This window comes from Micropterus salmoides, unplaced genomic scaffold, assembly GCF_014851395.1.
Source record: "Micropterus salmoides isolate LMB-PRFRI ecotype aquatic unplaced genomic scaffold, ASM1485139v1 Ms_hic_scaffold_21, whole genome shotgun sequence".
Classification (NCBI taxonomy): domain Eukaryota; kingdom Metazoa; phylum Chordata; class Actinopteri; order Centrarchiformes; family Centrarchidae; genus Micropterus; species Micropterus salmoides.
The window spans coordinates 2,800,288-2,815,478 of record NW_024041262.1 but is presented as its reverse complement, the minus strand read 5'-3'; the positions used below and the strand labels follow the sequence as shown (position 1 = coordinate 2,815,478).

The window sequence follows — 15,191 nt, the reverse complement described above, 5'->3', positions numbered from 1 at the left end:
AAGATATGGCCAGAATTTTAGTTTAAAGCTGTGTATTGTGTTGCAGCACATGCTATAAGTCAGCAGCTAGCATTCAGGAGCCCAGTTTGCTTGGATGAAGTCTGTCTCTCCGAAAAAGAGACAATCGTTGAAATGACGGCGTAGCCTGACTTGCACCTCCTGAAAAAAAAGAGCATCATGCCGACGCAGACCATAACAACTTTGATTTGTTGGCTGCATGCGTATCATTTTGGCAACAGAATTGTAAAAAGAAATGATAAAAAAACAAAAACAATACCCAACCCTTTTTATATATATGTGAAGAGTAAAATATACCCTTCAAACATTTATAAAATCAAAGAGCACACAAGTGAGATCAGACAGGCCACTTTTACTCTTTTACCATATCCACACACACAAAATATGTTCTCTTTGGAGGACCCTTGGGGAGATGCACTCTGGACACACACACATGCACACCACAGAAATAAGGCTTTCATCATTCTATTTAAAGCTCTGATACAGCTGAATGAAGTAGAGCGGAGCAGAAAAACAGGCAAACACACACACACACACACACACAAACACCATTACACAACTCGACAGCCCATCCCCACGGAGCTGCGTGTGTCTGTGTTTCACAGCACCGCTGCAGGTGTGAGCCATGCAGATTGTCAGAAGGAAAAAGCGCGGCTCTTGGAGGGGGGGACTGGAGGGATACTCACTCGACACTTAGATAGAGACGATATACAACCAGCACAAAACATTTGAGTTGGATTATGCATGATTATTAAAAAAACAGCTGAGCAACTAACTTCACAGCAAATTGACAGTGAAATTTAACATGAGGTAGTGACAAACCCACAGTCATTCTGGAACATGTGCCTGGCCCAAATTAAACACTAAAAGCTGAGCACATAGTTGCCAGTTACAATAAAGCACAACATAATTCTGCTGATGATCTGATCCTTTTATTGGGTGATTTTAACAGATATGACCTGTCCAACAAGGCTTGGTAAGACTTTTGACCACTGCAAGTCCCATCAGAAACTAAAAAGGGAGAAAGCTATTGTAAAACACAAACTGTCAGAATCTACCCCAATTACAAATTCAATACAAATTCAGTAAAGGACTAAAACACAAACAGACATGCAAAAAGTCAAATTTGAGAAGGAAATAAGATGCATGGTTTACCATAAAAGTTAATAGCCCGGGCTTTTATTTGCTGAAATCACTGACTTGACCCTGCCTTCATTTGGGACAGGCCTTTAATTCTTTTTGCACAAAACTGAAACTACTATGAAACAGTTTATTTATTTCAAACAGAATAATACTTTATCAAATACACGTCGTTCATTTGATCTAGCTTCGACAGACGGTTTAAGCGCTTTTATTTTGAAGGCAGCAACCTCACGAAAACAACAACAGGGTGCAGGATGGGAGAAGTTAGCAGACAGAGAGCGATGGACCTCACATGACAGGATTCACAACTTGAAAAACTTTGATTCTTTTGATCGATTCAATTCAATTTCAATTAAATTTTATTTATATAGCGCCAAATCACAACAACAGTCATCTCACAGCGCTTTATCAGTGGACCCTTACAGACTAAAGGAATATAAATAATCAAGGAACGGACACATTCGGCCTTAACAAGCGGTTCTAAGTTAACGCGAGGTGATTCAGCACTTCTTTCCCCGTTTTCCTCTCTTGTAGCCATGCAGGTTACACTGGTAAGTCTAGAAGAATTACACTTTGGGTCTTGTTGTTTCCGTTAAATGAACTTAACAGTGGTATTGTGGAGAATCTAACCGGTCTAATGATGTGCAGCATGTCTATATTGACACATTGATCATACCTTTAAGCATTAATAGCCTATTTGTATTGCGGATCTAAGCAGCTTAGAAGCAGGTAAAGCGGCGACCCCGCAGGGTTTAAGAGGTTTTATACATCCAAAGAACTTCTGTAAAAACCAGACCAGGCATTTAATTAAGGCAGGCGTTTATTTGTTAAAATGTGTCCCCACACCAGGCCAGTAAAGGAGGCAGGCGGCTGTTTGGGACTCGGCTATTAATTGAAGTTTTACGGTATAAAGCAAAAATACACTACCAAGACAAGGTTGAGGAGGAGCTGAAGAATGGCAATTCAAGAGATGCCTGAAGAGGACTGAACACAATGATGGGAAGGAAACACAAAGCTGCCCCTCAACAATGTGATAACCCTGTCAGTCTTTCAAATGACCTGAATTAGACTGTCTGTGTCTGTGCAGAAATGACACCTCCCCTGTGATATTAAAGGGACAGGAAGTAATTTTGGGTTAGGGTTAGGGTAATTCCTCCAGCAAGTCAAGAGATGTGCTGAAGGTAAAGGCCTTGAAAGAATGTGCCATCTTCACCCAGCTAATCAAATTGTCCCTCAACAATAATTTGCCCCCAGGCTGGAAAATGGCAACTAGTGTCCCGGCACTCAAAATTGCTTTATTTTAGATTTAGATTTTAGACCCATCACCCTCACACCTCTATAACGCAAACGCATGGACATCTAGTGAGAACTTAAATCACAAATAGCTAAGCTCTGTGACCCCATGCAGTTTGCCTACCAGACTAGCCTAGGTATAAAGGAAGCCATTCTCATTCTCCTTGAAAAAGTTAATGGTCATCTAGACAAGGCCAACACATGTCTGTGTACATTTTATGTATTTCTCCTCTGTTTTTAAAACAGTCCAGCCTTATCTTCTACTGAGACACCTGTGCGACCTGAACATGAGCACCAGCCTTGTCCTGTCGATCAGGGATCCAACGAGTCTGTATAAAATGGTACAATGGCCAGAATCTTTGTTTAAAACATTCAAAAAACATCAACAGAATGTGAAATAGTAACCATCTATTTCCTGTGTTGCCGTGATATCTACTGAATCAGAATCAGAATCGGAATGACTTCATTGATCCCCCTAGGGGATATTCTTTAGCATGCTAACCAGCTAGCCCCAGGCCATCCTTTCTCATAATAACACTTCCTACCTCAAGAGTATAGCTCAAGCAGGATGTTAACAGCCCTTATCTCAGCAATCAATCACGTTGCCGCCTGGTTCAACAGCAGCTTCCTTGGTCTTACTGACATTAAGGTTGAAGACCTGTGTCTGGGAGTTAGGATGGGAGAAGGCAGTAGGGTTTGGCGAATGATGGTATAAACTGCGCGCCTCAATGCCACACTTGCACTACCTCAGAAACTCACCATTATTTGTTATTATTTAACCATAACCCCCTGAGGAGCTTTTTTTTTATTCATCCTGTCAACCTCTAACTTACTGTAAGTGAAGTCACTCTATCATTCTCTGAACTTTCACTGCAGTGTCCTATGTTTCTGATGTATCAGTAATCAAATGCTTTTTGTCTGATACTTCAAAACAATGATCGTGTCTTGCTATTTTATCTGTGCAACAGTTTCCTGAAAGAACACTGAAATACTCTCTACCACCAAAACTGCAGTTCTTTTAAGTTGCTCTAAGGGCTCTAATGTGAAAGACCATTTGAAAAACATTTGAAATGAGAACTTTTGCACATAGTCCTCTGAATGCAGTGCAGAGAAACTCGAGTTGAAACCAGGCACTTAATTAGAAAGAATGATCTGCAGTCAAGCAGCAATAAAATTAAAAACAGCTGAGTTTTACGAGGCAGAGCCTATTTTTAAAAATGAAAGTGAATATGATTTATGTCTTGCATGGCATTTTAGCCACAAATGTCCGCATCTTTGTTTGTCTGAGGCAGGTTTGTTCTGGTGGCAGGAAAAAAAAATCCTACAAGTTCAGTGAAGCTTTAATAGGAAGATCCCATTAATGGTCTTTCTGCTTGAATGAAGACAGAGTTGTGGGACAGACTGAAGCTCAGTGAAAAATCCTAGAGGTAAGAGGTATTTTGTTATAATATAACGGTAACATCATAAAGGCATGTTGTTTTAGTATTAAATAAACTGACATAATTGAAATTAAGCCATATAACTTAATCAAAGTCAAACTGACCATCCAAGTTTAACAAAACTGAATATTACTGAACATAAATAAATATTATTAAAATTATTTCAAATCCTGCTTTCACAAACATGACAATGCATAGTAAAAAATTTGTCTGTCTGTCATTCGTCTTACAGATAAAGCCAACATGCTTCCATTTCATCAAATGTAATAACATCCTGGAGACACATGACTGCATGATACCACATGTTTTTTACTCTTCAGTTTTGCCATTAAAATCAGACAGATCTGCCTCTGTCCCTGTGTTGTGTGAAGTTATTAAAACTAAAATTAAATTAAATTATGTTTTATTTATATAGTGCTAATTCACAAGAGAAGTTATCTCAAATCATCTCATTTATCTCTTTTTTTATATAGAGCAGGTCTAAACCGTACTCTTTTGTAATATTATTTACAGAGACCCAACAATTCCCACCATGAGCAAACACTTGGTGACAGTGGCGAGGAATAACTCTCTTTAACTGGCAGACACCTCGAGCAGAACCTAGACTCAGGGTCGGTGGCTGACTACATTGACCCGAATATCTACCATTTGATCAAGGCCACCAGTTTGGAAATGCTAACATGCTGATGTTAGCCAGGGATAATGTTCACCACCTTAGTTTGGCATGTTAGTATGCAAACATTTGCCAATTACCAGCAGGTACAGCTGAGGCTCATGTCAGGTCAGCGGAATGGAATTCGTTTTGCAGGTAGTATTTGATTATAAACCAAAGTATTGGGCAATTTCAATTCAATTTCAGTGATGGTGGTGCTAGATAAAATTCAGTGGATCACTAAAGTTATTAGGAAGATTAATGTCTGTCACAAATTCCATGGTGATTCCATTTCAGGTTAGATCAAAGTTGTTAAATGACAAACCATTCCTTGAGCCACTCCTTTAGCATGGTTAAAAATATAAAGTAGACTACAAGTACATAAAAAGCTTTTCAGTGAAATTCAGTGGTTATCAGAATTTGGGAAACATCTAAATGATTTAGTTTTACTACAGCAGAACTCAATGGCAGTTCTCCAAGTAAGAGAAAGTAATCACTATCAAAATACATTATACTCTCCACTGTGTCCTGTCAGACATCTACACAAAGACGAAATCTACAGCAGCTGAAGACTTGGATTAAATGTCAAATGGACTAAATGTGACCAAATAGGTCTGTCTGTCACATGAAAACATTTAAGAAGCATGAAGTAATTGGGAATTGTCATTATAATTTGTCAGCCCCCCTTCCATTTCTCCCTCCTCCTGCCCCCCCCACTCTGCTCTGCTGAGTGCTGATAACAGCCAGGTCCGGTGCTGGGATGTCGATTACAGGCCTGGATGTAAGAATAGCCCGCAATGCTTTTGTGTCTCACTTCATATTGTTTCTGGAGGGTGTTTGTGCCTTTATGGTTTGAACTCAGTAACAAACTTGATCACATTTAAAAACAAGTATCAAATGATCACCAAACCAAAGCAGGATATTATAGTGTGATTACTGAGTGTGTTGAATATCTTTAAAATACAAACATCTTGTTGAAAAAATATGTATATCCTTAAAACTAGACCCACATACTTGCATTTCTATTTATGAGAAAACACTAACCTTGACCACTTCATTTCTCTAAACCCTAAACAATACATAGATAAACTTAATTCTTAGCAAAACTGCTAGTCAGGCTACAATGCAGTTTGTTTGGCTGTATGACAAATACACTATTTGTCATGCTTTCCTCACTAGAAAAAACATTGGTTGTTAAATTTATGTTGTCCTAACTAGGACCTCTTAAACTTTATGCAAATAAGCCAATTTCTAATCTATAGAGCCCGGGAACAGATACACTCCTTTAACAATCAATATTGTTAAAGGAGGGTTAGGGTTACTAATCACATTTCACTTGTGAAGGTCTTTTTTGGCTTCAAGTCTATTATCCTCCATTTTATGCTTATACTGTAACTTGTGTATTAGCTTTCCTACAGTTCACACTACAATTTGATATGTAAGCATTTCTGAAGATTGACACTGATGGTTTTGGACTGTTAGTGTCTTTATTTAGGAGGAATAATGAATCCATGTTATTATATAATGTTTTTTTTGCTGTGGCAACTGGCAGCGCTTGTAGAAGCAGCAGCCGGTGGCTCCTTCAAACTTCTCTACACTTTTGTTTTTATCTGTTTTTTCCGGCTTTATTGCCAAAACATGAGTTACCTCTGACATAAATACAGTTATTGGAAGATGAAGACGGGGTTTTTGGATTAAAGTGCAGCAGACCACAATCCACCCGGCCCAAAGAGGAAAGAGAGCCAGACCCAGCTTGGACTTAATTCTGTTCCTAAAGAGCCGGTCTGGACAAAATGGGACTCATATTTACCAAGCAACGGAACTGAGAGACTATCGTGCCCACATCGTTGCAGAGACCTGGCCGGGGCTCAGCAAATATATGCCTACGACAGAAAAACACTCTAGTGTAAGAAAGAGCGCAGGGATCGTATTAAGTGCAGCAGATCTTGGGAAGATAAACTAGCCGGACTAAACACTGCCACAAGTGGTGCAATCTCCTCAGGAAGAGAGCCGGGATAAGAGCTAAGCTAACCCAGATCTCTGCACTTTTGTCATTATACACAGAGCAATGCTGGAGCATCACAGCATGGCAGGCTGTAAACTTTACAAACATCATAATGACCACAAACCACCAACTAACTGTGATGGACGTGGTGAAGGTTCATAGAAACAGACTGTCAGCGACAGGGATTTTATAACTGAACTACGAACAGGATGCACACTGTGTGGAAATCAGATGTTTTCACATCACAGATGACGAAGATAGGCAGTCTCACAGGTGAAACATGAGACTTGTGTAGGCTGATGAAAAAAAGGAACAACAAATAGTTGTTTTCGAAGAGCCAAAACTGATCCTAAATATAGTGGCTACTTACTTTGGCAGTGGCTATAACTTTGAAAAACCACTTCCCACAGTGGCTGGTAAGCAAAAATGTGAAAGTCAATCACGGATGCTAACGTTTGCAGCTCACGTTAAAGCAGTAAAAAAGTTTATGGACAGTTGCTGTTCAGAGGAGAGATCTAGACAAAGGTCAAAATGCCACAGTCAATATGTTATGCCAATATTTAATAACCAATTCCGAGCCAATACCACACTTTTTGATCAATATCAAAGTCAAATCAATCTAATAATGATTTATTGTCTCATGTTTTTTAACATAAACACAAAATATAAACAAATATTTTTGACAACAATCCACGAAATTTGGTTATTAAAGATAAGGTGATGGGCAGGACAGTTTACTTGATACTATATAAACTTTTTTCAAGTGTAAGTTGAAGACAAATGTCAACCATTATTTCACTAGGTTTTGGATGCAGGCTTTCCTATCATCCAATGATCATCTTAGCATAAGAACATTAAAATAACCTTACCTATTTTGTTTCTCACTGCTGGCTTCGGCCTCCACCACCACCAGTGCCAAGGCCCCATGTGCGGCTACCTACGGTTGTCTTTGATTGGCTCTATCCCTTTACATTGCTCTTATTGATATTGCCTATCAAATAAAGCTTCTGCACAAGCTTAACTTGTGTCCTCCCTGGTTGAAATTTTAGTACTCCACAACACCTGTAAATACACTTTAATGTGGAAAATAGGTGGAGTTCCCCTTTATCACATGTTGATTGATCTATATGCCCCTCTCACTCCTGGTAGGAAAGCAAATGCCTGTGCTGTGGTAGTAGTCCAGTCCTACCTGATAATCCATGTTTGTTTCACATAAACTTCCACAAGAGCAAGAGCAGGATATCCTGACATTTCCACACACAAATGTACAACCCCCCAAAATACAATGCACCTTTCAGACTGTGACTACATAGTTTCTCCATTATTCAGCCAGGCAGACAGAGTTGTTCCACCCTAACACATTCAATGTCTGCTCTATTTTAAAGAATACACTGTCCTTTATATCCACCACACACCATAAAGACCTTACAGACCTCCCATGCCCTCTTTTTCTTATTGGCTGTCACCAACTATGAAAAGACCACAGCTCGTCTAATACACACACATGCATAACACAGACAGAATAAACAGTAATTTTACCTTGCACAACAAGGGACTTGATGGTCTAACGCTGTCTCAGTGGGTTGGATTGTGTTATTGTATGACTCTGGTGTTTTGGTCTGTTTTGGTTATTGCGTGACGTTGGTGATTTAAAAGGGTTAAAAACACTAAGTCACACAAACACACAAACAAACTAACTGACTGAGGCAGTGGTAGACCAGAGAGGTAAAATTGGCATGTTGGCAATTAGGGTTTAAATGGCATCAATACTTCCAGTAAATAATATAATTATAATTATTATTATTATTATTAGTTAATAATTACTAATAGAATTTAACTAAATTCACCTCGGGCAGCACTAAAGACAAGAAAACTGAGTCTTATAAATTTAGTCTCATAAAATATACTTAACTATCACTTTGGAACTCCAATTAATAATTATAACCAAAATTACCACCAATAGCTAGAGGTTGGCGATATATTCACTCTTATAATTTACCAAGTATAAGTTAACAAGTACTTTAGTGGACGTATTATTATTATATGACTGCTAACTACAGCGTGTTCTCACTTAGACACAAAAACATGGGAAAGTAGGGTTGAGGTATAAAAAGCCACCCTTTAAGCTTTTAAATGTTGAATTTTGTAATGGAACACTCCTTTCGCGACAACGGCTTAATGCTTTACGGCACCACATCCCACTAACCCGACGCAAGCTAGCTATAAAAAATGAGGAAGAGAAAAATTAGGGAATGACTGAGCAAGAGACCAGACAACTGTTAATCATTGCCGTGAGCTAAAAGAGCTGATAGGATGCAAGATAGATGCCAAGCTGGCCTCCTGCAAGAGCACTCACTCTAAGTGCTCTTGCGTTGTTAGCTGTCTAGCTTTATTAGCTAGTGTGCCACCAAAGTTTCACGACGTTGTAGGCTAAGAAGAGAAAAAGAAAAAGAGTGACAGGCATCTAGACAGACGCCAAGCTGGCATTTTTATGTTGGACTAGTCAGTAATATTGCTGTGTCTTGCTTGATGTTTGGCTGCGTTAGCAAAGTTGTCGACTTGCTAGTTTTTGATCATAAGTAATGTCATCATAATAAATGCACTTGTGCAGCTGTTGTCATTTATGACAGCAGTGAATTACACTATGAAACTGCAGGGGCACCAAATTCCACTTACATAACAGTGCTTTAATAGCTAATACTACTTGTTATAAATGTTGTAACAATGTTCGTAGTCTGTATGTCAGTCTGACTTTCTCCTTTTAGCAGATAACATAACAGCAGATGAAGCCAATATTCATTCAAGACTGTCTTTGTGTTATGTTTACAGTGAAATAAAACTCTCTGGCACCTGAAACCACCATGTCTTCATTTTGGGTGTAACATTAGCAAATGTTAGCAAATAGCTGGTGAACATGCTTGCTGCTAAACACCTTGATATATCTCCCGGAAGCTGGACACCAAAACAGAGCTAAAAGAAAAAATTATGTTGAAATCACATTTGTGAAACTATATGATTCCAAATGAATGCTAGCGGTGTTGAATTTTTCCTTGTCTCCTGACAGAAAGGCAGCTTTTTTGGTTCTGCATAGGGCCACAGTATACTATTTCACAGTAGAATACTATGTATTCATCAGAAATTACAGAAATCAAACAATGTGAAAATCACTATAATCAAGTCGCTATACTGTAGAAATGTTTGTCAGAATGACTTTCTCCTATTAGGGCGTACTACAGAAGTTGATAGCTTGTTTCCCATCAACATCGGCTCTCAGTTGTCAGTCAACTGACGTAGGAACATTTAGAAGTTCAAGGTGTTCAAAAATGGTCTTATGTAATAAAAAACAAAAAGAATGATCCATTATCTATTATTTATTATTACAGTAATGATGTACAAACTCTCAGAAATGTAAACACTTGTTTTTGCCACATTTTGCCAGAGTGCAGTTTTTTAAGCACTTCATTATTACATGATCCTAGTATGGTTGTACACACATTAAGCCAACTGCAAAACAGATCTTACTTCTGTAATTTGTTGGTGACATTTGAGCTTTTTTCTGCCCTCACTGTGAGTTGTTCTGCATAAGAGCTGCAGGGATGCCTGTAGGTCAAGGTAAAGTAATACACAAGACTTTTCTCAGGTACACCTCTGGCAGACATTAGGATATTGCCTGTGTTCTTCTTGATAGTGTGAGAAGCAGTATGAGAGAGACAAAGAAAAGAAATGGAGCATATATGTCTTTCAATTACCCCTGTTACATTAATAACCAAGTTTGCTTCTGCATTCAAATTCATATGCATCAACACGCATGCTTTGAAGACACTGTGTGAAGCTGTGCGTGTGTGTGAGCCTGTCCTCACCTGGGCCATGGTGTTCAGTAAGACTTCGGCTGGCTCCCGGTCCTCAGCATGGCTTGTGAAAGCTCAGGTTGGTTCTTGGCAGATGACGTTGGGGTTTTGATGATGAGGGGCTTGGTGTGGGAGTTCACTTCACATACATACTTCAGTGTCGTATCACTTGTGCCGCCGATTTGCTGTAAACCCACACTCTCACACACACCACACCTCCTCCTCCTCTGTGACAGCACTGTCCTCTGAAAAGCTCGCTCTTGGATATAGAGTACTCCTCGTCTTTCTTTTTCTTCCCCTCCTTGTCACTCTCCTTCCCTCTTCCTGATGAAAACCTGCATGGAATCACCTCTGTTTTTCTTTTCAACTGACACAGAAGGAGTGTGTATGTCAGGAGCTTGTATCCCTGTATTCTCTCCTCCACGCTCCTGTCTTTCCTGCTTCGGTATCTGGTTGGTTGTAATCTGGGCTCACACCACTCACTGCCTCTCCTTTTCCTCCTCTTGCTTGCTCTGCTCTCTCTCCCTCCCAGCTTCTCCCCCTCCTCTCCTTCCTCTATAACCCTCCCACTTTTTCCCTCCCTCACTGTACACAGCATTAGTAAGAGACGGAGGGAAGGGGAGGGGTGGAGGGATCAGAGGGATAGAGTATGTGTTTCTGTGTACCATGTGACCTTATGGTGTAGTAGGATTCCCCCAGCAGCTGTCGCACTCATTCCTTCAAAGTGCTTCACTATGAGCTTCATACACTTCCACTGAGTACCATTGTTGGTCAATGGAACATAAAGCTCAGTACCTGCTGCAAAGTGAAGCATAAAGACAGCTTTAGTGTCATATACTATAAGTCCCACCCTGACACGCTAAATATCTATGGTAACAATTTGGAGAAATTTGGGGAACACAACAGAATAGCTTAATTAAATTAGTACATGTAATGTGAAAGGGGAGGCTCAAAGTTACAAACCTACAAAGAATTGTCACCCAACAACTTTGATGTAAAGGTCATTTTATTGTCCTTTGGTTCATTCTTTTGGTTTTATGGCCCAAAACTTGTTTTGGTTCACTCTTTATACTCTCATCAACCTTGTTTCCCAGGTCAAACCCACTGTACTATCTGCCAAACAGTAGATAGTGCCTTGTGTCACTATTAAAACTGGGGAAACTTGAACTTCCTTTCAGAAGCAGTAGAGCTATACTTATACCCGCTAGCAGGCGGCAGTTGCGGTTTTGGTATTTTAGTGACTGGCACTGTAATCCCATTTTACAAGGGAGTTAGCCCAGTCGTAAATGTAAGACAGTCAACATAAGAGCAGATGAAGCCGATGTTCATTCAAGACTGTCTTTGTGTTATATTTACAGTAAAATAAAACTCTCTGGCACCTGAAACCACCATGTCTTCATTTTGAGTGTAACATTAGCAAATGTTAGAAAATAGCTGGTGAACATGATTGCTGCTAAACACCTTGATATGACCAAAACAGAGCTAAAAGAAAAGGTTACATTGAAATCACATTTGTGAAAATATATGATTCCAAATGAATGCTAGCGGTGTTGAATGCTTCCTTGTCTCCTGACTGAAAGGCATAACTGTAAGATATTATTTACCGTAGAAAATCAGAATAACCAATTAAAGCTTCAAGCAGCAATGAGCGGACTCTTGCAGCTGCCGCACATTGGGGTGTGTCTCTTCCGCGGCCATCGCTGGAGGTTGGTCAACGCAGCTCTGAATTTCCATGAACAGTGGACGCTGCACAAAGGAGTCGAATCAAGTTGTTGATCTGGGTATTTGTCCAGCACAAGATTCAACCTTTCCCCTCCTCTCCCTCTACCTAGTTTGCATGTTATAACGCCTCTCTCGCCCTCTATGCTTTGTTTGTTTGTTTGTCTGATGATGCGGCTCGGAATTTTCAAGCATTTTGGACAGGTACGAATTGTAAAACAACAGAATTCAAGGCCATTCAAAGGAAACTCAAAATGTTTGCAAATTAAGTCTTTAGATTGACTTAAATTTTAAGTTGATCCGATTAATTCTCTAGGGGGAGTACATTAAAGTACAAAAAATGACCATAAATACCTTTAAAAAGTGATTTAATTTCAAGATGGGTGACTTCTTGTTGGGTTTAGGATATGGCTTTGTGGAGGGGTGCATGGTTGCCATTCAGCTGCAGAAGGGAGAGGCGGGGGAGTTGAGCAGTGCCAGAGAGAGAGCATTTTCACAGCTGTTGTTTATTTACTAATTGTGCTCTCCTTTTAAATGCACTAGTATGCTGGACCTCAGATGCTCCCCAACCTACCTGACATACACGCCATCGAGAGAACAGCCGAAGTAGCTGTAGGACACAGGTAATATTGTTGCAGGGACTGTAGCGAGTTTGGTACGGGAAGAGACAAGCGTGAGGCTGGTAGCCAGAAGCTGAATCGGTACCAGATATGCTGGTGTTTGTGTGTGCAAGTGGCTAAATAAAATATTAGTGGTACAAGTTCCCCTGTGTCTGCGTCTGTGCTTGGGCTTCCATAGTAGCAACATACACCTGCTATGCTCCAAGAGGCTAGAAATGATACATCTGCTTCCACAATTTCATACATCTAGGTATAACGTATGGCGGGGGCTGCTTCATTGAAATCTTTGTTTTCTGAGCCCAATACAGAGCACAGGCTCCTTACTAAAGAAGATGACGGCTTCATGATACATCCATTCAACAGCCCCCCTTTCCCAATGCACTATTCCATCCACCCCATCATCATTGCTGCCAGGATGTACTCCATCAAGAAGAGACTCATTATAAGTCTCAAGAAGAGACTCATTATAAGTCTCTCTTCCCTCCACGGCACCGCCACACCAAGTATCAATAGCCTCATCATCTCGCTTGCCATTAACCTCATCTGTCTTGCTGGCCACGGCGTCTAGTTGAGTAAAGCCAAATGTCTGGATTTCTGGAGCTTCTTTGGCATTTCTTGGAACGGTTTATATTTCTTTGTTGTCTGTGTAACATCTGGGTGTGAGAGCAGCCCCAAACATTCCAATAGATCCTACTCATCAGCTTTCAAACTTCCATACGTCATTCATCTTTTGGATTTTGTCCTAACCAAAGGCAGATCCTTCTACAGAGTTACTGTTGCTGCCTGCTGCATTTCTGTCTCACCATGATTATGACGTCTTGGACACGCCTGTAAAATGGAGCTGAGATTCAATTCAATTTTCTTTATATAAATCACAACAACAGTTATCTCAAAGCGCTTATCATAGAAGAGCAGTTCTAGAGAATAATAAAGAGAAGCAGAAATATGATCTCTTTTCCTGGTTCCTGTCAGAACACGTTCCGCAGCATTCTGGCAGAGATGGGCACTGGAGTTAGAGACTCATACTCAAGTGCGACTTAAGTCGCACACACAGTGACTTGAGACTCGACTTGAGACTTGAGGTGTGGGACTCGTGAACAATGTTTATTTTTTAGAAAACGTCTGATGAGCGTGCCGTTATTCCCTCCCTTTGTTACCTATAACCTGACTACGTAACACGTAGCATCTGCTGTGCGCGGCCACATGTGAGAGATGACAACAAACAGTGGCAGCTGCTGAGCCATTCATCATAAACTTTGGCTTTAAAACTTAATACAATAAGACCCAAACAAGAAGCGCTGAACACAAATAGGTTAGTAATCTGTGGTGAGTAAACATGTTTAGCTCAGCTTTGGCCATCTAACGTTAGCTTGCTTTTTGCTTTATCTACAACCTAGGAGAGGTTAACTCCAACTGTCGTTCGTTATGAAAAGAAAAGAGGAATGAGCATTTGTTTACTTGCCAAACTTGTGGTAGTCGATTAATGTAATCCTTTACGTCCCGCTGGCTGCCATCATGTTAATTATTACCGTTGGCTAGAAAGAGGTTACAGGTTTTTTTTTTTTTTTTTTTGTTTGTTTGTTTTTTACTCTTTATTGAACATGTTAAAAGACAACAACAAAAAATGAATAAAAATAAACAATCAACAAAAAAAGATCATCTGCAGATGGTCCAAATAACAGTCATGTTCAAAGGGGGTAGGAAGAAGTTAGAATAACTTTTCTTGTCCTATCCCCACTTCACTGATATGTTTTAACTACTTAAACTATGTAACTTACATAAACTTAACTAAATAAAGATCAGAAAAGAAAATCACTGTTCCAGCTCATATCCATCAAGGATTCTTTTTTTAAATATAAATTTCAATTGCAATAAGTTTTTACATAATTTTATTGTTTATTGTTGATCATGTAACTTTACAGTTTTATTTAGTTAACTTTACACTGGTTTGACAATCAACAGGGTTTGTTGACTTACAGTAATTTATAATATAATTGTAGACTCATTGTACATTAGGCTGCATGGCTGTGCTCTGTAAGTTAAAAACAGGTTACAGGTTTCGTCACAGTTTTATTTAGTTAGCGTTACACTGGGTTTAAGAGTCTGGGAAGTGGTTTGACTTACAGTATTTAATAAGCTGTCATTAATTGCATTGCACATTACATGTTTGTGCTCTGTAACTGAAAACAGGTTACAGTTACTGAATTCCTTATAGCTATGCAGTTTTATAAGCAGCCCGGTGATACAACAGCAGGTGATACAACATTCGTAATAACCATGAGAGACTTGAGACTTGACTTGGACTCTAGCTCAAAGACTTGAGACTTGACTTGGACTCTAGCTCAAAGACTTGAGACTTGACTTGGACTCTAGCTCAAAGACTTGAGACTTGACTTGGACTCTAGCTCAAAGACTTGTGATCATCTCTGCATTCTGGATTCGCTAAAGTCTTAA

At 39.6% G+C, this 15,191-nt stretch overlaps 1 protein-coding gene across 1 annotated transcript in view; it reads right to left on the bottom strand.

The window, feature by feature from the left end:
* The window catches only part of LOC119916164 (rho GTPase-activating protein 23-like), an 83,381-nt gene extending 72,496 nt beyond the window's left edge, over nucleotides 1-10,885 (bottom strand). The window contains exon 1 of the mRNA XM_038736076.1: nucleotides 10,411-10,885. Coding sequence (XP_038592004.1) covers nucleotides 10,411-10,419 — 9 coding nt within the window. The 5' untranslated portion in view covers nucleotides 10,420-10,885. The remainder of the gene's footprint in view (nucleotides 1-10,410) is intronic.
* Nucleotides 10,886-15,191: the final 4,306 nt, after the last annotated feature.